At 55.7% G+C, this 21,600-nt stretch overlaps 9 protein-coding genes across 9 annotated transcripts; 2 read left to right on the top strand and 7 right to left on the bottom strand.

The window, feature by feature from the left end:
* Window positions 1–257: 257 nt before the first annotated feature.
* Window positions 258–1,562, bottom strand: N657DRAFT_575691 (uncharacterized protein; the record flags this gene model as incomplete). Its single annotated transcript, XM_062789119.1, has 2 exons — window positions 258–398; window positions 456–1,562. The coding sequence occupies 2 exons, from the start codon at window positions 1,560–1,562 to the stop codon at window positions 258–260; spliced, it is 1,248 nt and encodes a 415-aa protein (XP_062646218.1).
* A 306-nt stretch (window positions 1,563–1,868) lies between these two features.
* On the bottom strand, window positions 1,869–4,721 carry N657DRAFT_647151 (glycoside hydrolase family 16 protein). The gene has a single exon (XM_062793263.1). It carries the CDS (start codon window positions 4,383–4,385, stop codon window positions 2,319–2,321), a length of 2,067 nt encoding a protein of 688 aa, XP_062646217.1. The 5' UTR covers window positions 4,386–4,721; the 3' UTR covers window positions 1,869–2,318.
* Window positions 4,722–4,745: 24 nt separating this feature from the next.
* N657DRAFT_505018 (uncharacterized protein) lies at window positions 4,746–5,604 on the bottom strand. The gene has a single exon (XM_062787696.1). It carries the CDS (start codon window positions 5,505–5,507, stop codon window positions 4,956–4,958), a length of 552 nt encoding a protein of 183 aa, XP_062646216.1. The 5' UTR covers window positions 5,508–5,604; the 3' UTR covers window positions 4,746–4,955.
* Window positions 5,605–5,651: 47 nt separating this feature from the next.
* N657DRAFT_647149 (uncharacterized protein) lies at window positions 5,652–7,179 on the bottom strand. Its single transcript, XM_062793262.1, has 3 exons — window positions 6,554–7,179; window positions 6,299–6,495; window positions 5,652–6,238 (listed from the first exon to the last, which is right to left on the bottom strand). Exons 1-3 carry the CDS (start codon window positions 6,771–6,773, stop codon window positions 6,044–6,046), a joined length of 612 nt encoding a protein of 203 aa, XP_062646215.1. The 5' UTR covers window positions 6,774–7,179; the 3' UTR covers window positions 5,652–6,043.
* N657DRAFT_505113 (uncharacterized protein) lies at window positions 6,847–7,845 on the top strand. Its single transcript, XM_062787698.1, has one exon. It carries the CDS (start codon window positions 7,102–7,104, stop codon window positions 7,600–7,602), a length of 501 nt encoding a protein of 166 aa, XP_062646214.1. The 5' UTR covers window positions 6,847–7,101; the 3' UTR covers window positions 7,603–7,845.
* Window positions 7,846–11,189: 3,344 nt separating this feature from the next.
* Window positions 11,190–11,919, bottom strand: N657DRAFT_575874 (uncharacterized protein; the record flags this gene model as incomplete). Its single annotated transcript, XM_062789134.1, has 3 exons — window positions 11,190–11,522; window positions 11,590–11,748; window positions 11,806–11,919. The coding sequence occupies 3 exons, from the start codon at window positions 11,917–11,919 to the stop codon at window positions 11,190–11,192; spliced, it is 606 nt and encodes a 201-aa protein (XP_062646213.1).
* A 1,923-nt stretch (window positions 11,920–13,842) lies between these two features.
* On the bottom strand, window positions 13,843–14,799 carry N657DRAFT_504967 (uncharacterized protein). The gene has a single exon (XM_062787695.1). It carries the CDS (start codon window positions 14,734–14,736, stop codon window positions 14,173–14,175), a length of 564 nt encoding a protein of 187 aa, XP_062646212.1. The 5' UTR covers window positions 14,737–14,799; the 3' UTR covers window positions 13,843–14,172.
* Window positions 14,800–16,621: 1,822 nt separating this feature from the next.
* N657DRAFT_647145 (uncharacterized protein) lies at window positions 16,622–18,846 on the bottom strand. Its single transcript, XM_062793261.1, has 3 exons — window positions 18,383–18,846; window positions 17,655–18,319; window positions 16,622–17,489 (listed from the first exon to the last, which is right to left on the bottom strand). Exons 1-3 carry the CDS (start codon window positions 18,742–18,744, stop codon window positions 17,059–17,061), a joined length of 1,458 nt encoding a protein of 485 aa, XP_062646211.1. The 5' UTR covers window positions 18,745–18,846; the 3' UTR covers window positions 16,622–17,058.
* A 416-nt stretch (window positions 18,847–19,262) lies between these two features.
* N657DRAFT_575695 (cytochrome b5) lies at window positions 19,263–19,956 on the top strand (the record flags this gene model as incomplete). The annotated part of the gene is made up of 4 exons (XM_062789120.1): window positions 19,263–19,353; window positions 19,483–19,517; window positions 19,616–19,673; window positions 19,772–19,956. 4 exons carry the CDS (start codon window positions 19,263–19,265, stop codon window positions 19,954–19,956), a joined length of 369 nt encoding a protein of 122 aa, XP_062646210.1.
* Window positions 19,957–21,600: the final 1,644 nt, after the last annotated feature.

Genomic DNA, 21,600 nt, shown 5'->3' with positions numbered 1-21,600 from the left:
GAGGGTTGGGAGAGAGGGGGTGAGGTGAGGAGGGATTTCGTGTTTGCGAAGGTCTGTTGATACCAGGGTTTGGGAGATTGTTATTCAGCGTTGACTTCGTTCTGGAATATCGTACTTCGAGTGACAAGATGGGTTAAGTGAAGTAAATCTAGGGCATCTCCATGGTATTGGACTCACCAGTGTCTTATCTCAAACCCCTCGCCAATGCTCCTTTACCCAACCACAACGTCATACTCAAATCAATACCACCAGCCAGTTCAGATTATGATGACCTGGCCAGTCCGTAAAGCCTGTCGAAAGAGATCTGCGAAGGCCGTCGTCGACCTGCAGTCGCTCTGCGCCCGCTTCTCCATGGCTTGGGGCAGCCATTCCTGAATCTTCTCAATCCTGTTGATGTTCTGTCAAATGTCAGCCATGTTTTGCTTCACCTCAAAAAGAAATTCAGCGTAACTCACAGTCGGGTGCGTGCTCATCCACTCGGGCACCTCCTCCCCCTTAGTGGCCATCTGCATCCTCGCCCAGAACTTGGGCGCCTCCCGCGGATCATAGCAAGCCTCGGCCATCATCATCAGCCCAATATAATCAGCCTCCCTCTCCTGCATCCGGCTCATCGGCAAGCCAAACGCAACATCCACGAACCTTGACCCAAAGAAATGCATCAGAAACGGGCCCAACCCAAAGGCACCCCCCAGGATCACCAAACTCCACAGCGCAATCGACGCCCCGATATCCTGACTCAACCTCTCCCCGTGGTGCCCGGCCAGATTATGCGCAATCTCATGCCCCAGCACAGTCGCCAGCCCACTATCGTTCCCCGCCAGCCCCAAAATCCCACTAAACACAAACACCCTGCCTCCGGGCAACACAAACGCGTTGGCCGTCCGCGGGTCATCCACCACATACACCTCCCACTTCTCCCCCTCCTGCTCCTCCGCCAGCCCACTAAAGGGGATCAACCGCTCCATAACCCTCCTCACCCTGACCGTGCGGGGGTCCCACTCCCCGAGAATCCGCACCCCGTTCCGCTCCAGGTCCCACACCAGCCGTTTGTACTCGACCTCGCCAGCGCGCCGCACGCTGTCGGCCGAGTAGACGTTGAAGCGCGTGCGGCCCGACACGGGCACCGTCTCGAGGTTGGCAAAGTAGAAAATCAGCGCGGCCGAGGCCGAGACGGCGATGATGGTGTAGGTGGACGGCGTGTTGAGGGCACGCCAGCCGCGCCAGTGCACGAGGGGGTTTGCGGCGCGGAGGCGCTGCTCGCGCGCGGTCGGGTCGTAGGGCGGCGGCCCGCCGTTGTAGTTGTAGGCGCGGCGTTGGTGGTGTTGGTAGCATTGTAATGATGGTGGTGGTGGGAAGGGGGAGCGGCGGAAGAGAGCGGGTTGGGCGGCGCATCGTTGCGGTGGGCGGCTTCTTGGTGACGGTCGGTTGAGAAATATGCTTGGCGAGGTGACGAGGGAACGGCTCTCGGTTAGTAAGGGTGTTCGTGGTGATGGTGGTCGTTGCCGTCGGAGTACGGACGACCCCTGCGAGAAGAAGGGTCGCGGACGGAAGAACCTGAACATGGTTTCGGTTCAGATCGCAATTCCAACGGCTGTAGATGACCGGGCTGTCACCGGCCGGGAGACAGCCGTCGATTACTGGGCACTAAAAGTGCGGTCGCTAGAGTGCTCCGGAGCTAGTGCTGCACTTTCTCAGAAGGTAAGGTGTCGTCTCCGTCGGTGTTTGCGGAAAGCGGCTGATGTCATGCTCTTAGCCGAGAGGCCTGCCCTTGCCTCTGCTGTGCTCCACGAGGTAGGCCAAGCTTGTTGCAACGACACACCATCAAAAAGCATCTCCAAGAGATTCTGTACTATATGAATATGAATTGGGATCTATCCAACATCCGACTAATCCGGGGAATCGCAAATTTTCACAGGATGTAGGATGATGATAAGGTAAGCTTTCCCTAACCCTGAAATCGATGCCATCACAAAGTGTTAACAACCCCTGAACCCCTGAGCTGGTCGGGCACATCATATGCTCGGATACAGAACAGGGTTCATGTTCCTCTCTTCCATGGCATCTCGATGTCACGCATCTTCCAGGGCAGCTACAGCAGGGTTAAAGCCAATAAGGCGGCCCTGAGGACAGAAACATGATCATCAAAAAGCATACAGTTATGATATGAGTGATATCCAAATCGCTTTCTAATAAACAGATACACAAGAAAAGTTCCTGTCTTCTATATCACTCTGACCGAACCAAACGGATATTAAAAGACAAACCCCAGCAGAAAACAAAACAACATTTCTCACACTTCCTATCTCCCTTCAAACAACTTACATCACCAACGCAACAACCGCACCAAACACCATCGCCAACCCCCCACCAACGACCTCCCTGTTCTTTCCCGCCCCACTGACCTTAACAGCCCCCGTCGTCTTGCTGGCCGCGGGCGCGCTAGTACTGGCACTGGTAGTCACCACCTCGACGGGCGGAACAACAAAGCTGGGCTTGACGCCCTCAGTACCGTAGCCGATCGACGACGGGCTGGGAACGGCAGACGAGTTACCACCAAAGGACGGCTTCACCGTCGATGACGACGTCTTATCACCTTCGTCGCTGCTGCTACTCGGACGGGGCACGACGATAGTGGTGGTCTCAGAGACGGACGTGCGCAGGGTGGTGGTGGCGTCCTTTGAGTCGACGGGGCAAACAGTGGTGCCGATGGGGATGACGGTCATTGTCTCGCGGCCCGGGCAGCCCGTCGTGACGGAGGGCGGGCACGAGGTGATGGTGTAGAATTTGGTCGTGTAGATAGTGGATACTGTCCAGCCCGAGGGGAGGTTGGTGGTGGTTGGCTTGGCGCTGGTGCTGGCTTCAGTTACCGGGCAGACGGTCGTGCCGATGGCGATGACGGACGTGACGGTGCGGGCCGGGCAGTTGGTCACGGCCGGCGCGCACGAGGTGATGGTGAAGGTGGAGGTCGTGAAGATGGTCGAGGTCGTGTAGCTTGTCGCTGAGGTGGTGGTGGCCGTCACGTCGGGGAAGGAATTGGTCGACGTGGACGTGACATCCGGGAAGGAACTGGTGGTCTGCGTGGCAGTGGCGCTGGTGGAGATATCGTCCGGGCAGTCGCTCTCTGTCTCAGTCTCGGTGGCAGTCTCAGTAGAGGAAGACGGGGTCACAGTCTCCGAGGCGGTCGTCGAGCTCTGGGCCAAGGTCTCGGTGCTAGAGGAGCCCGTCGAGGCGGCAGAGCTGCTCGAGGTTTCGGTGCTAGAAGCGCTAGTCGAGGTGGAGGAGCTAGAAGTGGTGGTCGAGATCTCGGTGCTGAAAGTGCTGGTTGATGTCTTAGTGCTGGAAACGCTGCTCGACGTCGAAGTCGAGGTGCTCGAAGTGCTCGTCGAGGTCAAAGTGCTGCTGGTCGATGTCGAGGTCACGGTCACCGTCTCGAGCTGGTACACGTTGATGCCACGGATCTTCCAGTACGTCTCCTTGAAGGCTTCGGGGTGCCACTGCACGTAAGTGTAGCACTCGTCCGTCTTGGTCGTGCTCTTGCACGTCTCGCCCCACGTTCCGCCGGCCGCATCACCGCAGAAGTTGATGTTGAGAACCATGCGCATGTTGTTGAAGGCCCTCTTGACATCGCATGTATTTCCTCCGGCAGCGAAACTGGGCTTGCCCCATTTGGAGGGGTCGGGGTTTGCGCTCCTGACATTCGCGGGCACCTGGTCTTGGGGCCAACTCCAAACCCTGATGCGGTCTTCCTGCCACTCGGTGGCGTAGACACCGCCATTCGGATTCCCGTGGAGGCCGTTCGTCTCGTCAACGGCACAGCCCGTGTTGCCCGGCTGTCCGGGAGCGTTGTTCCAGCAGTTGGCCCAGACCATGGTGCTGGTGAAGTCGCCCGGCTGGATGACGCAAGAGCCAACATGGTTTGGGTCGTCGGTGTGAAGCACCACCTTGTTCTTCGGATTCAAGTTCCAGCCCTCATAGATGTCCACTTCGCCATCTCTCGGCCACGTGGGGCCAACCATCCAGAAGGCGGGCCAGGCACCGCACGCCTGCTTGGGGAAGTGAGCAAAGTCGGCAATGAACAGGCCCTTGCTGTACGTGTTGACACTCTCAAGTCTGACACTGCTCCGGCCATCCTGGTCAGTGTTGGTCGAGTCAACCGAGATGGTCACATCGTTGTCCCCGATCTTAGTGAGGTTGAGCTGGGCGGCGTCCTGCTGGTTGCGGTACTTGACGAATCCCCTGTTGGGGTCGGACTCGCTGAAGAACTTGAACTTCTCAAAGAAGTTGGACGGCGTGTAAGATTCCTTGAGCTGGTAGGCTTCGAGGGCGGCCGCGCTCGAGGCGTAGGCCAGGGCAGCAGCGCCCAGCCTGATGATGGAAGGGGCCATGAGCGACTGGATGGGTATGGATATGTTTTTACAATAATGAAAGAGTGACAAGGAAGCTGAAGGCTTTCTTAAGTTAGAATGAGCGGCTCGACGTACGATACGTCAGAGGATGAGCAAGAAGAATGCTCTGATCTTGCTGGAGAGACAGCTTGGACGACTGGGCTAGAGAAGCATCAGGTTCAAGAGACGAGAGCCAGTCATGGCGGTGGTGGCATGGGGCCCCTTTTTGATCGGGGAGCTGGCAGGCCCACAGAAGGAGGTTGTGGCAATTCCATGGCAGAGTTCGTTGGCAGCCGTTGCGTTGGCAGCTTAGCCGTCGACGAAAAGGGAGCGTATTCCTGGGTGGGAGCCAATAGTCAGACCCACGTTCAGGGTACCTCCGTCGCTTGGCAGCTATTCGTATCCATCCTTGTCGTGAAATGGGGGGTGAACTGACGCGCTTCAAGACTGAGGAATGGGGGCCAATGGTTCCTCATTGGTTGCAAAGCTGCAAAAATGAGCGGATTCGTCGGCATGGAACGTGTGTGTTGTGCCAGTGACCAGACCTCCATGCCCAGGGCCACCTACAGCCTAATACTGTGTAAGGCGATGTTCATAACTCCATCGAAACCCTCGGTCGATGTCCAGTATCCCACTCCAGTGCTCCTTCAGGCATCGTCTCGAATCATCAGGAAAATCAGACGGATATGTGAATGTCCATTGCTGTCGCTCTCCTCTGGCGGATGATTTGTCTGCCGCTGATGCAGCTCTCAACGAGCGCGTAGCTGGCAAGTCATCGACTGAGGTGTGCAAACACGGATCCATTCCGAGCGAACCGGCGGTAAAGCGAGCCTGAAGCGGCATGTGGATCGGCTGATGAGTCCAGAACAGCAGCGCCACACTCCGATGGTGGAGTCTTATCAAGTGGCCAAGAGCCTCAATTGGTCCATGCTGTCCGGTTCCTGGATTTGCTTGCTGCAAAGTCCTTGTGCTCAGATTGCTCTGTTGCAGAATATCTGGAAAGGGAAATACCAATTGGTTTGGCACCACCAGCTTCCATCGAAACCTTAATCCTCGATCTTCGAGATCGGTTGAGTTTTGGTTGGAATTGTAGCGGGACTTACTCCGCAGAGGTCTGATCATTGCCCAGACAAGCGGCCAAGAAATCGGAGAAACGTGGTGGAAGAGCTAAGAATACGCCATCCGCGGTCTGGCCCGCCGATTTACCATTCCCGGGGGAAGTGTAATAACCATCGGCCGAGGAGAGGACGGGAGGTTGTCTCCTCCAGAACTTCTTGAACTATTTTCTTCCTGTTGTGTATTTTGCCCATGCTCCATGCACAGTGTATGCATGTATGCCTTTGTCCTCATCACAATGGAAATTGATAGCTCCTTCCACGAACCAACACAACCACTCGTTTCCCCTTTTTCTCGGTCTTCACTGGTCTCCACCGTTTTGATTGGCTCAGATTTATCACCCTCGCTGCATCATGCACAACAATCCAACAATGCCACCGTTTAATAGGCAATAGAGCATCCAATTTCACTCCCGCGGGCACAGCACGGCACAGACACCCTTCTGACAAATTTTCCCTCCTGCTCGGAAAAACATGGAAGTCCTCGCGCAGGAAAATGGCCTCGCTCCCCAAGCTCGAGTTGAAGATTACTTCGCATTGCCTTCAGTGGATAACGAATTTGCTCCTCTTCAACCGCCTCTTCTCCATGGCAGCTTGCCGCTGACGTTTCCGGAAGCACCAGCCCACGACCACGGCCCCCGCTATCGAAGGCACTCCGATGGCGACTCCGAGTCCGATGGCCACGGGCTTGCTTATGGCTGGGGCATCCCCCCTCTGGGGGCCCGCCGGCGACGCTTGCTGATGTGTGACGTTAGGACGAGATACGTGCACAAAGAAGGCAAAGTCGGGGCGTCTTACCGGAGAACTTGATCCAATGGGCCTTGCGCCGCCCCCAGGCTCGGATATGGTAAAAGTTGGCGACCGGGCGAGCAACGGTGGTGCTCCGAGGCCGGCCCAACTCATCGACCTCATCTCGACTTGATACAGTCCGCCAGGGACCCAACGGAGTGGATACGGCGCACCCGTCCACATGTACGAAGTCCCAGTGGCGCCGGCTGGTCTCATCGTCAGCAAGTGCTCTCTTTTCGGCCCCTGGTCGTCTTGCCCACCTACTCGTGATATTGACTCGGTACCCATCCGCCCCGGATGCATCTGCACTCTTCTTCTCAATCACCATGGCCGTGATGTACAGCGGATACTGCTCCGGCGGCACCGCTTTCCAGGTCAGTGAGACGCCCGACCCCGTCGTGATGCCGTCGAACGAGTTGGTGAACTCGCCGCTGCATCGGCCAGCAGCGAAGACGAGGGCCGCCAACAGGGCGGCCGGCTTCATGGTTGTCGCGTTCGTGCTATTCGCCGCGAACCGGGCGACGGCGCATGGGCTCTGCCGAGGTAGAGTGGGACGGAGTCGTCTTTCCGGGGAAGTCTTTCTGTCCTTCTTTTGTTGAAGCCGGTATAAAGCGACGGCCTGTTTCGGAGTCGCAAACGGAAAAGGGCTGCACCGGCTCGCAACACTCAAGCTATTGATTGAAGTCTTGTGCTCAGACTGGCCTACCAACAACAGGTCAATTGTGACACAACAAAGGAGAGCGGGTGGTAGTTAGAAGTCAGCATTCCGGAATGGAACCTGGATCTCATCCTCGGTATATAGAGGGAAAGTAATGGTTTCTGCGCTCGCGAGTGAGCACTCTTGCCCCAGATTCTGCACCACTACCTGGAATGCTGGCTCCAGACTGAGCGCGAACCACGTCCATTATTGCTCCGTTCAAATGGATTCTGCTTATATATTAAAGTCGGACGGTGGGACTTGTATGGATATTAGGATAAATTGGGCGTGTATAACCCGCAACCTATTATGGGTCTTGTCCCAGCATGGCGTTCCTGGTGTTGGCCGTTTATCCAGCTTACCTCTTTTGGTCCTCGGAGCCTGTGGGCTGCAATCTTTCTTTCATCGCGGAAAGCCATGCTACTGCCGACTCATCACCGTATTCCGTTCCTCACTTCCGACCGTCGTCCGGCGTTGGTGTCTCCGGGTTGGAGAGCCTAAGATGACTACCCCCGGGTTCGGGACCCGGACGACTTCAGACGGCGCCGAAGACATCAGGAACTTCCAGCATTTTGGGATTCCCACGCTCACCGAATTACCGACGTCGTCTTGCTGACGCGCATACCCCCAATGACGACGCCAATATCCTGCAACATCCAATGTCCCCCTCACGTCAGCTGTGCCGAGACATATATCTAAACCACTTTCTCAAAGGACTGACCTGATCCACACAGCTGCAGGGAAAGGGGCTAGTTAACCCCTTCAAGTGGCTTTTCTGACAGCATCAGAGCATAGAGGCGCCCCTCCCTCCCAAGTGGACAGAAGAGCAGAAGAGTAAGACGGCTGATTCAGCAACCACCACCCATTCACCGCGTCGCCGCGCCTCCTTGGCTGGACACTACGCAGCCTGGGAAACTTGCAAGTCGAAAATGCACCGACGGCACCCATCCCGTAACCCTTCGGCATTTCCTTCTTAACGATGGGGAAGCGCCGGTCCCGTTTGTTGTCCCTGGTGCTGCATCCGGGACCATTTTACCTGCCCCAATTACTACCAAGGTGCCTTACCTATCTATTCGGGTACAAGTACCTACTACTTACCTACCTACCCATTTCGGGGCATTCCGCTCCCAAGAAAAAGAACCCAGCAGTCCACCCTTTCCAGAATTACCGAGCCAACCGATCTACTAAAACAAAAAGAAAAGAAAAAAGGGGGGGGATTGCGATGCTGTCCTCTGCCGTTGTTGCTACTACCCCTGTCCGCCCAGCGGTCCGCCCGAGGTTGCGGCATGGCAAGCGCGTCGGCGGCGTCCCCGAGGTGGTCGTCCACATGACGAGGAGGGTTGTCTGCCAGCGGAGGTCTGCTGCTGCTGCCGGATACATCGGCACCACCACCGTCCCGGTAGGGGTGTTTTGGCCGGTCCCCTCGTCGAGGTTGACGCCCTGGGAAGTCGAAGATTCGGCTGGTTTTTGAATGAAATGAAAACTTGCGGCGCTGTTGGTGGTTAGTGGTTGGGGGGGTGGTGGCTCTGTCTAGAGAGATGGTTTTATTGTGTTGTGTAAGTTTGATGGATATACACAATAGTAGTGTTGACGTTCGAGGGGGGCTTAGAGATGGCCGATTGACGGCTTCAGGCCAGAGACTGAACATCAACTTTAATGGGCGATCGGCCCAGTCAGCCTGGTCTCTCAGGCGAGACGATAACTGAAAAAAGGGATTGGGACCATTTCGTAGCGTCGGTCGTTGATCATGTTCCGAAAGGTTGAGCTGTAGGTGTTGGATGTCCTTGACAACCGCTCATCCGCCGACCCGAGGCTTTTGGAAAGGTTTGGAATCTGCCCTACCTGGAGTCCATCGTATCGAGCAGTTGAATCGTTCGTGGGCCACTAATTCCCCGCGGTCTTATTGCTCTTGGTTGTATATAAGGGCGTGTTCTTGACAGGTCAAAATATCGGTTGGGAACCTTAGCTCGTTCTCAAAATGCGATCTCAACCGGAGTGTGTGCATGTTCCTTGGTCACGTCCGAAGAAGAATAACCAAGTTTAATACTAGATAGAGCTCTTAATGTCTTATTGTCACCCGATGGTCCTGTTCAGGTCACAGCAAAGTGGTCTCCGAGTTCCGTCTTATGTAAAGGCTCGTTGATGAGTTATGTCTCGGAATGAATCGTACAGAAGTTCGTGCCCAGAGGGTCTGACGAAAAGCGATAGGCAGGTGGTGTAGTGAAACGTCACGGAATGTCGCGGCTCGTTCGATAAATCACAAATCGCTAGTCAAACGACTGGAAAATACGTTAGTGGAGTGGTAATATCTTGGCTGCGTACCATGGAGGTGTGTTGTTGCCAAACAACATCCAAAAAGCTCACCATCCAGCTCTTACAGGAGGTTAGGTGGCTACGAAAATTCTGGGGTCACGGATTATCCTTCGAGGCATGGGCTCGGGCGCAGGGGGTTGGCGTTCGAAAATCGACGTTGGGGCGGCGAGTCAAACTGCTGACCTCCTGAATTGGGTGAGGTCACCTGTCCCAAGGGGACTTTTGGTCCCCACGCCCCTTTCAACTAGGCCATTGACCAGATGGAAGGGGCGTTGAGGAAAGGAAACGTTGACCTAATACATATAAGGCGAATGACGGCAGGTACGGAACTTCTCGAACGTTGGAATTGAGATAAAAGTGAGAAGGCTTGGTGCTCAGTCGGGGCCAATCTGGCACAACAGAGCGGTTTTCAAGAGACTTGCCATGTGACGATGGAGAGGACATCTGAAGTTTGAAAGCGTTCATTCAACATAATAGGGGCGCCTTCATGCCTACCTTACACTCAGTACTTGCACAAGATGCGGCCCGAGTTCATAGAATCAGAATAAGTGATCATTTCTCGGACACTGGGTATAATCGGGTGGAGAACATGATTTCCTATCATAGTAGTACTACGAATCTGTAGGCCGGACTTTCATGGACCTAGTTCAAAGCCGATTCTTACTACAACCGGCTGTACTACCCCGGACTCTAACCCTTGTCCTCTTCTAGGCATCCTCTATACTAGTTTCTCCATCACTCAGTGGCAAGGCAGGACCATTAAGAAAGCCATTGCTACAAGTGATTCGTTCTCTAGAGATGAGAAGTACAAAGAGCTCACTGACCAACCACACACTCGAACCCCTCAGTAGGTTGATCAGCTATGAAAACCCCTCGGGGCTGACTCCGTTCTGCTCTAATGAGGGTCTGATCTAGTAAGTATGTGGGAGCCAGCAGGGTACAACTTCCTACTACTTCGACTTGGACTCAGCACGGCGAGTTGTCAAGAGCTTAGCGGGGTGACACAGGTCACGGATGCCAACCTACCACTTCCGGTCAGCACACTGCTAGTTGGTGACATGAGGGAAAGTGGACTTCCTATATCAGTGACCAAACCCTGGTTTCCGCTGGCCGTGACACTCAATAGTATCTCGGCAACACTGAGCCTGAGCAAAACACCGTCCCAATCCTATATGTTTAAGTACTTTGTACAGTACCATAACGCTGTCATGACCCATCATTATATCGCGAACCATATCCCAATATCCGTCGGGTCCCCTTATATTTCCCCGTCATGAGCCCAGCCAGAAGAAGTAAACAAACAAGACAGTAAAAGCAAACTCTCCGTCCATCCATGTGAGGAAACGCCCAATGAACGCCTGTGGCTTGAGCCAGATGAATCCGCCCATCCCCCATATCCAAGTAATCCCCATCCGTCCGCGGCTCCCAAAAGGGGGACCGCGCCTCGTTTTGCACAAGGTGCTGTGTCATTTCCTGCGTCATTTGAATGCTCGCTCATTCCTGTCCTTTTGTTGTGTGATTGAGGGATCAAGTAGCCCTGGCCCCCACTTCGACCGTCTTTATGGTCAGCGCGTGTGAGCAAGCTGCCCGATGCCGCTTTATGTGCTCCAAGCCAACGGCTCTGGTCGGCGTCTTGCGCGAAATCCCGTAGGCGGCGGAGCCGGCTTGGAGGACGAGTCCCGCAACGAGGCGGCCATCAGGCAACACGCAGCGGCGTTCCGGGATCTTTGCTCAGCGCTGTCACCGCCACCCTCCACGCGCTCGCGCGGCAAGAGATTTAGCGGTGTATAAAACCTCCCGTTGTTGGAATCCTTCACAGTGAGAAAGATCGTCGAGATGCGGCCCACGGCAAAATGTCGTTTATGTTGTATGCCGCACCGCTGCCGCTGCTCAGAGAGGGTACGCCGCTGCGTTCACCGCGTCCGAGTAGACAAACAGATCCATGTCGAGGCCGTCGATGCTGCCGGTGCCTAACCCGTTGTTGGCCAGGTGACCGGCGTACGTCATGTCGTAGTGTTGCGGGTAGCTTGTTGTTGCTGTCTCCGGGTCGGCGACCTGCGAGGACTTGAGGGCGACGTATTCGGCGTGGAGCGTCGCGTACGCTTGCGTGAGCACCTCGTTTCGCTGCTTGGCGTCGTTGAGCATCTGCTCGAGGTCCTTTATCCTCTGGTCCTTGCGCTCTCGGTACGCTCTCTGTGAAGCGCGGTTCTGAGCTCTCCGGCGCTGTGATGGGTGGTTAACTCTTTTATGTCTTATCTCAGCAGGACGGGCTTGGAAAGACATCACGTACCGACAAGACGGCTGGAGGGGCGTTCTTGTAGCGGTTCTCGCGTTTCCGCTTGGGCGCCGTCTTTGGTGGTTCGGTGGAATCTGCGGATTCTCCATCCTCGTGCACCGGACTCGGATACCTGCTCGAGATGCTGCTATCTCCAGCTGATGTTGTGTCGTACTAGATGCGGCCGTCAGAGTCCACAGGTCTTCAGCTTGTCAGGCGCGGAAAACTCACTGTTGAGTTGTCTGGGCTCTGTGATTCTGAGAAATATTGCTCAACGTCCCCGTACAGATAGTACATTGAGTCTGGCGGCGACTGAAAGTCGACAAACTCTGCAAGGCTGTCCATGATGCCGTAGCCGAAGGGTGATGTGTACGTGCTAGTAGCCTTGTGGAACGAGGGTGCTGTGTGTAAAGACGAGGGCGTTATGAGATATGTCGACGGCTTGGTTGAGCTTGGATCTTGACGAAGCGAGAAGGTGAAGGGGGACAATTTTGCCCTGGCGAGGGACTAGGGAATCTGTTCTTATAGAGTGTCGATCGAGCTTCCTCCCAGCCGCTATCGTTCCCGTCATGGAGAAGGCTAGATGGTGAGGCGAGGCTCCACCCTGATGGAGTGAGAGAATGGCACTCCGGTCGGGTGTAGCTACTGCATGTGTTCAGGAGGGTAAAATACAAGGGACCACACCTAAGCACGCGGGTATCGCCTTGGCGCTTGGCGCTGCAGCGGCCGGGCGTGTGGTCTCGGAAGGGAGGGGTGTGGTATGGTACGTATCACAAACTGCTTGGACATGGCAGCAAGGTCCAACGTGGACGATACGTCCCTCTACCGCACTTCTGCGCCGACATCCGCCGCTTGCCGAGTGAGAGACGCGATGCTCGTGATCGGGACGGCTTGACCCTGGTGCGGTGTATTCTCGGAACCGCGGCAACAGCCAGGAGCGAACGGCCGCGCCGGCCCCGGCTTCCATCCAAGAGCGCGATAGTTACCCTGTCTCGACGGAAAGCGTGCGCACCCTTCCATAGTCCTTCGAGGCATTGGCGTCAGGGAAGAGTTCCGCCATGCTCACCGTGATTCGTAAACAGAAAAAGGGTGGTCGGATATAGCCAGGGTACTACAAAATACGCCCCGGAGAAGTGGCTGGCCACACGACGGCGCAGCCGAAGCCCTACCGGGCGTTCCAGCTTACGAATTACCGCTGTGATTCCAGGTAGCTTGAGAATTGTGTGTGAATGAATCGGTCGGTGTTCGACATTGCAAGATACCGTAACTCCTGTATGGTTGCGAAGGAAGGGCGTGGACGTAGCGATTTGGAGACGGGGCACTCTATCGGCTACTGGTTATACGAGCCGCCCAGTCGCCTTTCGCGGTTTCGCTCGTTGCTGGCGCGCGTGAATGTTTCCTTTATGCTCAGTTTAATTCACCCCCAGAGAGGAGAGGCAGGCCATATCAACAAGGAGGACTCTCGCGGACCGCGAGCTGCCGTTTTTTCGACAAGAGAAACACATGATGAGGGCGAAATGGTTTCGGGAAACAGCGACTTGAGATCCTTAGCGCCAACAAATAAAGAAACGCTGAATTATCATGATTTATGATGCATTGAAATGGGCAAATTGTTTGGATGGACCAGTTAAGTGAATGAGGTTTGGTCCCTTGAGTCAAGAGAGAATGCACGGCATCCTTGAAGGTATGAAGTTCTCGTTGTGCAGGTGGGTCATGGATGCTCACGCCCCGTGTCCTAGAGGGTGGGTCAAAAAGCGTGAGCTCAAGTGTGGAGTCTGGGTGAACCCCCCGCATTCAAAAAGGACGCCATCTCAAGGCATCTCAATAAAACGACAGCTCATTCGCTCGCGAGCTCGAGTCAGGCTTGTTCCACTGTCCCCCTTCACCCGATCGTTGGTTGTCCGTGCCATGCAGTCAGTCCACTGAGCAGAGCGCAGCATTCGGTGTATCTGCTCCCAGCTGAGCGAGCTAGCTGGAGATCAGCGACACTACCTAATCTAGGGAAGGCTGGTCTCAATTAGCGTGGTCTGACTGCTCCGGCAGCGAGGCCCATCAGGAGTCCCTACCCTCCGGTCCGCGTTGCTGACCGGGAATTATGCGCAGCGGTTTGAACTTCGGGAAGTTGTCGGCGGTAAGGTAGCACAAGACTTCCTCCGGATCGATGCAGGGAACTTTTCCCATCTCAGGTACGGGGGCTTCGTTGCTATTCCAAATCAAATGTCAATAGGAATACTGGTAGTGATTTTAAGTGCTGACAACTGACTGGCTCGGCGCCGCTAGCGCACCATACAGCGAAGCAGAAAAGCTGGTGCCTGGCACCTCTGGGCATCGCCGGACCTCAAGCGAGCTCGCCTATAACAATATACAGTGAGACACGTCCGCGTTTTCGGCAGCTGTCTTGTCCTTTGCGTGAAGTAGACCCGAAGCCGGCATTCAACCCCCTACGGAGGTGTTCCCGTCCCCACAGCACGATCGACCGGCCTAAGTGCGGGGCCTCCTCTTCAGCTTCGTTGATCCAGGGGGTATTTGATCTCTATGGGATCCTAACCCCCAACTAGTAGCAAAACAGGTCAAGACGTAGTGGGGTACATCACAAAGCTAAGCTGCAGAGCCGTTATCCGGGCGCGTCAGGTGCAGATCCATGCTGCGGTACAGGCATGCGGATGGATGAGATTGAGGTCTAGGCCGTCCTCTCCGCTTTCGAGACCGACATGGCGGCTGAGCAGTACGCCGAATATCTGCGTCACTCAGCTGAGCAACTAAGGTCGGGTGATGCCAATGTGAAAGGGAGAAGCTCTGGTGATGATCCAAGATGTAGGCGGGAGCTGACCTACGTTTCTTGGTCTCACTGATGTCTTTCCACCTACCTCGCTTCTTGCCCCGTGTCACAGCAGATGTAGACGGACTCTGCCTTTCAAAAATAAAGAAGCCGTCGCTGGTACTCGGCACATAGCAACCGAGCCCAAGACTTCGACGCAAGAACCTTAACGGAATGCCATGCCAAGTCAACGGCAAGCCCTCGACATCTTGGCAAACCCTGCTTTGATGTGTCCGATTGGGATCCATCCATACCTCCGCCAAGGCAACAACTCGGGCTCGATTTAAGCTTAAACGTCCCCGCCAAGCCCGACATTTGGATGCTCGCAGCCAATCAGACACCATCCTGATCGTCCACGTTTGCTGAGGGCCCGACCAAAGGCTCCCAAATCGAAGTTCAAACGTTCCCTTTTCTGCTGTTGGGAGTGGCGATGTGTAGCCGAGGGAGGTGATTTTAGGGTGAATAACTGATAGCGAAGAGATAAACAATGCGCTCGAGTCGAGCAAACCCGAGCCGAACCAGATGACGTTGGCACGACATTTCTTACAGTATGAAACATATAATACGGTACAGCCGGTTAAGCGACACCGCAGACCGCAAAGCTGACCGGGAACTGGCCCGGCAATGGTACAGGACTGTGTTCTGAGCCCGGCTTATGTCCGATGGTTATATAAGGAATCGACCGACTTACGACCGAGTGGCCTTGTTCAGAACGGCACCTTGTAGGGCTACTAGGTATCCGTACCGCTTGGCGAAGTAGAGTTGACCTAGGAGGAAGAAGCTCCATCAAACAAACTAACCAACATTGAGACCTTACTGTGCCAAGATTGATTTCCCCTTACGACATGGCGGGAACAACAGCACATCATGGAACCAGACCATCAAACGGGCAAATCGTCTAGCGCCACCCCCTCAAATAGGCGGGCAAAATACCTGATCTAAGGTAACCTTATCTCTACAAAGTACACAAATCAGGTTTATTGAGATTGCATTTGCTACCCAACCGAACCCTTTCCCATCACCCTCCTCAGCGACTCCCCGAAACCAAGAACGCGTATGCATACACCTCGATCTTGCATCCCATCTTGGGCAACCTCGGGAGAAGCGAGAAGGTCAAAAGAAAAAGAGGAAAATGGAGCGGGAAAAGGTGGAAAAAAATACCAAAAAAATAAACAGGGGAAAGAAAGTAAAACCAGAAGAGGAGAGAAAAGTCCAAGAAAAAAACGAAAAGGAGAAACACACCAGCCCTCCATCCTCTGCAACCTCCTCCCGCACTGGCAGCCAGGCACCAGCATTTCCCTCGACATGTGTGGTGTGTGGTGCGGCGTCCTGCATCTGTAGTGGAGACGTTTGTTCTCGAAGTGTTACTGGTACCGCTTCAAACTTCATCATCCTGCTCTGATCATGGAGATCCTGGAAAAAACGCATGTCGCCAAGTACGAATGCCTACTACAGTGACAATCCAATGTTCAGTGACTATCCGTACAGGACAGAGACTGAAGATGATTGGCGGCTGTTCTCTCCGCTTTCTCGATTCGGTTCCGCGGAGTCTAACAGAACGGCTCGGTTGGGTCGTCCTGGTAATGTACTCTACTCTAGTGTGCAGTAGTGTACAGTACCTGATGGGGGCTCAGGACCCTGAACTGACGGGAAGAGAACCTCGCATCTGCCAACCCCAACCAACAGAACACCCCAGGTCTCAGACCCCCAGCAGCACGTGCGCCGACAAGGATTCGGCGCACGAATGAGAAAGCAAGCGGTGTGGCTAACAATTTTCCTCTTCCCAGTGCTTCCCACACACCTGCATAACGTTCAAGTTAAGGGACTGTGTAACCTCTTTGCATCTTTTTCATCAGTCTTTGCAAGCTCCTCCCCTGCCAGTGCCTCACGCCCGGACCCAACCGCAAACCCCCAAACCCCAAGCCCCATGTCCCACTTCCCCCACCGCTGCTGAACAGACTGGCCGGCCGGCTGGCAGGCACTGCACCCCTCCGGAGCTAGTCCATAGCACAGTGTTACGGAAGGTCAGCCCGATTTCGTCTCGTTTGGTCGTGGCGCTTGTCGGCGGCCTTGGCACCGCGGCAGCCGGGAGTTGAATACGGCCGTCGGGGGTCTCGGTCTTGGTTCGCGAAAGCCGCGAATACCTTCAAGATGAAGAAAAAAGACACCGAAGAGGGAGTTGGCTCGGGATCTGATGTCAGTATGTCGTCATTGTCCCTCCCCCCCCCCCCCCCTTCTACACCTGTACGAGAAGTAGGACTTAAACGGACTGCCGGGATTTGGGGCTGTGCCTCGACCCAGCATTTGTCGGGTACTACTCTCGCTTTCGCATGCCCTCTTTGTTTACCCTTTTTTGGTCCCGAGATGGTGCGCAGAAGCCAATCGCGTTCTGGTACCCTCGTAACAGGGGGTAAGGTTATGAATGAGTGAGACTGGGAAGGGTAAATTGTGCGCCAACCCACGCGCCGTTCGGCGACTCCGCGAGGTACAGTAAGACACATGTCGGCGCAGCGAAGTTTGGCGTTTGGTTCCAAGGCACGAAGCACAGTAGGTCGCTCTGTTCGTCACCGGAGACAGCGCGATTGCCGGCACCGAAAACAGTGCGCGGGTATCGGCGACGACGATAACGACGACAACGACAGAATACGAAATCGACCGAGACGACGTCATGTCTTCGGCAGGCTCTGGAGCCGGGCATTTGCCTCGGCAGCGTATTCCTCAAGGCCAAACTTCTTGCTCAACGCAATCGACTTCTCAAACTTTTCGCGCGCCTCGGCCGTCCTGCCCAGCATCGCCAGCACCGAGCCCAGGTTGGAGAGCGACACGGCGCAAGCCTGATCGCACTCGGGCGTCCGCTTGTCGCCCTGCGGCTCCGAGGCGTGGCTGATGGCATTCTGCGCCCAGCGCTGGGCGGCGGCGAGATACGACGCGCGCTGCTCGGCTGGCGAGGACCACGACTTGGACTCCTCCATCATGGAGTGCACCGGCGCGTCGCCGGGTGGTATGAGCGGGTGCTCGGCGAAGCTGGTCGCGATGTTGTTCACTGGCGGCGTTAGCCTGGGACACGAATGGTCAAGATCTGCGCGGACATACTCAGCTGGGCAATATGGCAAGGGTCCTGGCATAGTCTGAGGGCCTGGAAGAACAGCGGCAGTGCAAGATGGTACTGGCTCTTGTCCTGGTAGCTATGTGCGAGTGCTGCAGGGTACGTCAGTCATTGGCGGCACAGAGGAGAAATGCGCGGGATATCAAAGCCACTCACCCTCCAGGCTACCGCCAATCTCCTCGGGGCTCATCCAGGGCCCTTCCCCCTCCTTGAGACCCTCTTTGGCGCGCCTCTGCGTCTCCCTCAGTGTCGTCTCAACCGCCCAGACAAGCCGCTCGTGGGCCGACTCGCGCTCCAGAACATGCTCGTCCGAGTAGAGGTTGGCCAGCTTGACGCTGATACTGACCGCCTTGGCCAGCAGCCTCGTGCGCTTCGCCCAGAAGGTCTCGCGCGGCTGCCCCGGGACCGCCGCATCGGACTCTCCCTCCTTGGGTGGCGCAGGGGCCTCGGGCTTGGGCAGGGTCCCCTCGGCCGCGCTTTTCTCCATGGCGTCGACCCAGCGTTTGCAGTCGCCCAGCAGGTTCTCGAGTACGCTGATGGCGTTCTGGTAGCTCTCAATCTTCTCGAGCCACGTGGCCACCTGAATCTTGATGCCCATGACGTCGTCCGAGAAGTGGTCCAGCCCCAGCTGGTCGCACAGCTCTAATGCCTGCTTGTAGTACTTGAGCGCCCGCTGCGGGTCCGGGTCGTGGTTGCTGAAATAGAGCGCCTTGCGCAGCGCCCGCGCTATGGGCTCCGGGTACCGCGTGAACTGCCGGCTGTAGAAATAGGTGTAGTATGCGAAGACGCAGTAGGCGAGCACGGCTACGGCGCCGACGATTCTGTAGATCGCGCGTCAGCGTCCTGATATGGGTTGGGGCCTTGGAGATCGGGTGGTTGCCTACGCTACCATAGCTCCCATTGCCTCGAGCGGGCTTCGCCGCATCACCTCCCTGAAACTGGTGTTCCGGATGACGTGCCAAGCGCGGCTCGAGTCAGTCTTGATGGCCTGCCACAGCATGCCTCTGAGAGAGGGTGATGGCTTGGGTGTTTGTCCTGGCTGCTTAGACGAGTTTTCGGAGTCTTGGTTGAACGGTGATGTAGATTTCAGGCGGCTTTGGTAGTTGATGGGGAATGCGATGATCGTTGATGGTGTTTGCTGTCGGCTTCGAGCGGGTTGTAATCGCCGGACGAGGGGCGATGTGTATCGTTGGGAAAGCCGCAGTGTGCCGGCAGGCCGTGGGCCGATAGCCCTTGATAGCGGCATGGTGACAAAAGGTTTACTTCGAGACCAATTGGGACCGCCTATCGAGGTTCTGTGCTGAGGGTGAACCGAGAGGACGTGATCCCAGCTCTTGGAAGTTCGAAGGGCGTTTAGAAAAAGTCCCTTCGGAAGCTCGAGCTTTCACGTTTGGCTTGTCTTGGCGGTCTCCTTTTCTGCCTCGGGCGAATCAACTGGCGCTGCACGTCATTGCTCAACCTACCTTACCCTGTCGCTATCGGCGTCGGCCCCTCCATTCCCGAGGTCCAGAGCGATTGGGCCCAACTCCACACTGCTCTCACAACTCACAGCGTAGTCGAGAGCGGTCACGAGGTTCTGATAGTCGCGCTCGTCGGGCTAGTTACCTGAATTCAGAGAAGGATCTGAATGTGATGTGAGTTCAATTCAAACAGTTTGAAGCATCAGTCACCTAGCTCACAATCACGCTGACGGTCAATCCCAAAGATTCGCCCTTAGCGTGCCCCTCCTTTTCAGTGCCGTGTTGAACAACTATTTGATACATCATGGCTGGCAAGTTCGAGCCCAAGGTTCCTGTCCAGCTGGACCCTCCCAAGGACGACCCTATCTCACTCGAGGCTCTAGCCCAAGCAAACGGTACGGATAGCTTCCATTGTGTGGTACACACCCTTCAGTTGCGACTCGCGAGCGAGCCTGGAGACGGCCCCCATGGCCAGAGTATCTCTCCTTTGGCCAGAATTCCTCTGACACTTTGCTCTTGATCAGGCAAGGACAATGGGAAATGTTATGTTGCTATCAAGGTACGCCCTCCCCGCCTTCTCCCTACTCGAACACATACACAGATACACGGCCACACCCCACGAGTCTGTGCAATCGAAACTAACATCCTCTCTTATAGGGCATCGTATACGACGTAACAGGCAACAAAGCCTACCAGCCAGGCGGCGCATATCACGGTACGTACGCTTAAACCCCCGCTATCTTCAGTCCAGATATTGTTTCCCCCCCGAAGCCCAACACGCCACAATCTTCAGCTTCTAATCCCACAATGCAGTCTTCGCCGGCAAGGACGCCTCCCGCGCCCTGGCCAAGACATCCACCAAGCCTGAGGACGTGAGCCCCGAGTGGCAGGACCTGCCGGACAAGGAAAAGTCGACGCTCAATGACTGGGTGACCTTCTTTTCGAAGCGGTATAATGTCGTCGGGCGGGTCGAGGGCGCGACGAACTTCGAGAGTTGAATAAGGCCTGTAATCGGCTTGGGGAGGATTGGAGGAAAGGGAGAGGATTGATGAGGTAAAGTGATGCGCTGTGACGGGAAGGGAGGCGTGGTTGCGTGGTTGCGTGGCTTGTGTGGTTGTGTCGTTCAGGGCTGTGGATGGGTTTGGCTGTAGGACGTTCTAGATGGGATCATTTGATTTTCTCGGCAAAAAGGGTTTGTGTCATTGTTCAAGGTGTGAGTGGTCGAGAACGGATGCAATAAAGGATTCTGAAGGGGCCCTCTCTATGAGGGAGGATCGTAGCCACGGTGCTTTCTCTCCCGATTGCAGTCGCTTCCGGCGTGGCATACCCGGTTGTCTGCTACCGTGCAGTAGCATGCGGTGTCTGTCAGGGGGCACCCCATCGTCCACCCAGCACCGCGTCCTGCGCACCGCTGCATTGTCTCGAACTGCTATTGGATGGGTGCTCGATATCAAGCATGGAGGTGCCACACCCAACAGCCTGCCCGGGCGTCGATTCAACGGAAGCACAAGCAAGTTGAGTGAGGACTGCTAGCGGGTGAAGTGACATGGAAGAACGGGTGAAATGAGTACCCGGAAGTAACTTGACAGTGAGACGGGCTCGTAATTTCCGCTATCTGACGCTGACGATGGAGGTAATATCTTAGCGCAGCAGCGACAGGAACGTGCACATACCAGGAGGAGCCTGCTTGTTGGGGTCCTCTGCTGAGCGGTCGGTGTTTTCGGGCTTGGTGTCCTCCTTCTCTCCATCGTGCTGTTCTCCATCATTCTGTTCCAACTCACCGTCTTAGCCTCTCCCTCTTTGTTCTTTTGTGTCTCCGCATTTTCCCCATCCCCGTCGACCTCCTCCGTTTCCACATCCTCATCATACCCATTGTCTTCTCCCAGCCCGTCCACTTCTGACTCACTATCTCCGTCCTCCCAATCGTCTTCTGCCTCCCCGTGGTCTTCCTCCTCTTCATCATCTTCATCGATTCTTCAAGCTTGCGCTTTTTCCGTGCGCCAACCCCACCCTCCCCGCCATCTGAGCCTCTTCCTCGCTCCAGTGTCGCATCACTGTCAGTACACTCCTCCCACCCCTCCTCAGAGTCCAGCTCAAACCCATCCGCCCGTTTCCATCTCTCTGAACCTCGAATGCCCGCCTCCCCCACAACCCGTCCAACTTCCAATCCTCCTCCAACTCGCCAGCTTCCTCCTCCGCCCACTCCGCCCTCAACTGCCGCAACTGCTCCGCGTAGTCATTCACCATCTCCTTCTTCCCGCTGCGGTGCTCGCACCACTGCACCAAGGCGTCGAGCCGCCCGCAGCGACACACAACCTCCCACTGCGCCCGCTCGTGCTCGAGAATATCCTGCACTATTCGATGCCTCTGCCGGCTTCAAACGCGGAGGCAGAACCATTCAAAGACGTACCGCGGTGGCGTGATGCGCTCCGCGACAATTTGCGAAGGAGGACCTTCAACTTGGGGATGAAACTTGGAATGATCTTCGGAGATGATATGTTTCATGCGCGAACAGGGGGTAGATCGATCCGTTGTCAGTATCTTCCAGTGTTTTGCGCTACCAGGTCTGAGGGGGGCCATCAAAGGGGCAGAAGGGCACTCGGACAAAAACATACCCATAACCTTCCAGCCAGTCAGGACAT

Source organism: Parathielavia appendiculata (assembly GCF_033297405.1).
Source record: "Parathielavia appendiculata strain CBS 731.68 unplaced genomic scaffold N657scaffold_9, whole genome shotgun sequence".
In the NCBI taxonomy this organism is placed as follows: Eukaryota; Fungi; Ascomycota; class Sordariomycetes; order Sordariales; family Chaetomiaceae; genus Parathielavia; species Parathielavia appendiculata.
Note: the sequence above shows the minus strand (reverse complement) of the source record. Positions and strands in the feature narration are given on the sequence as shown.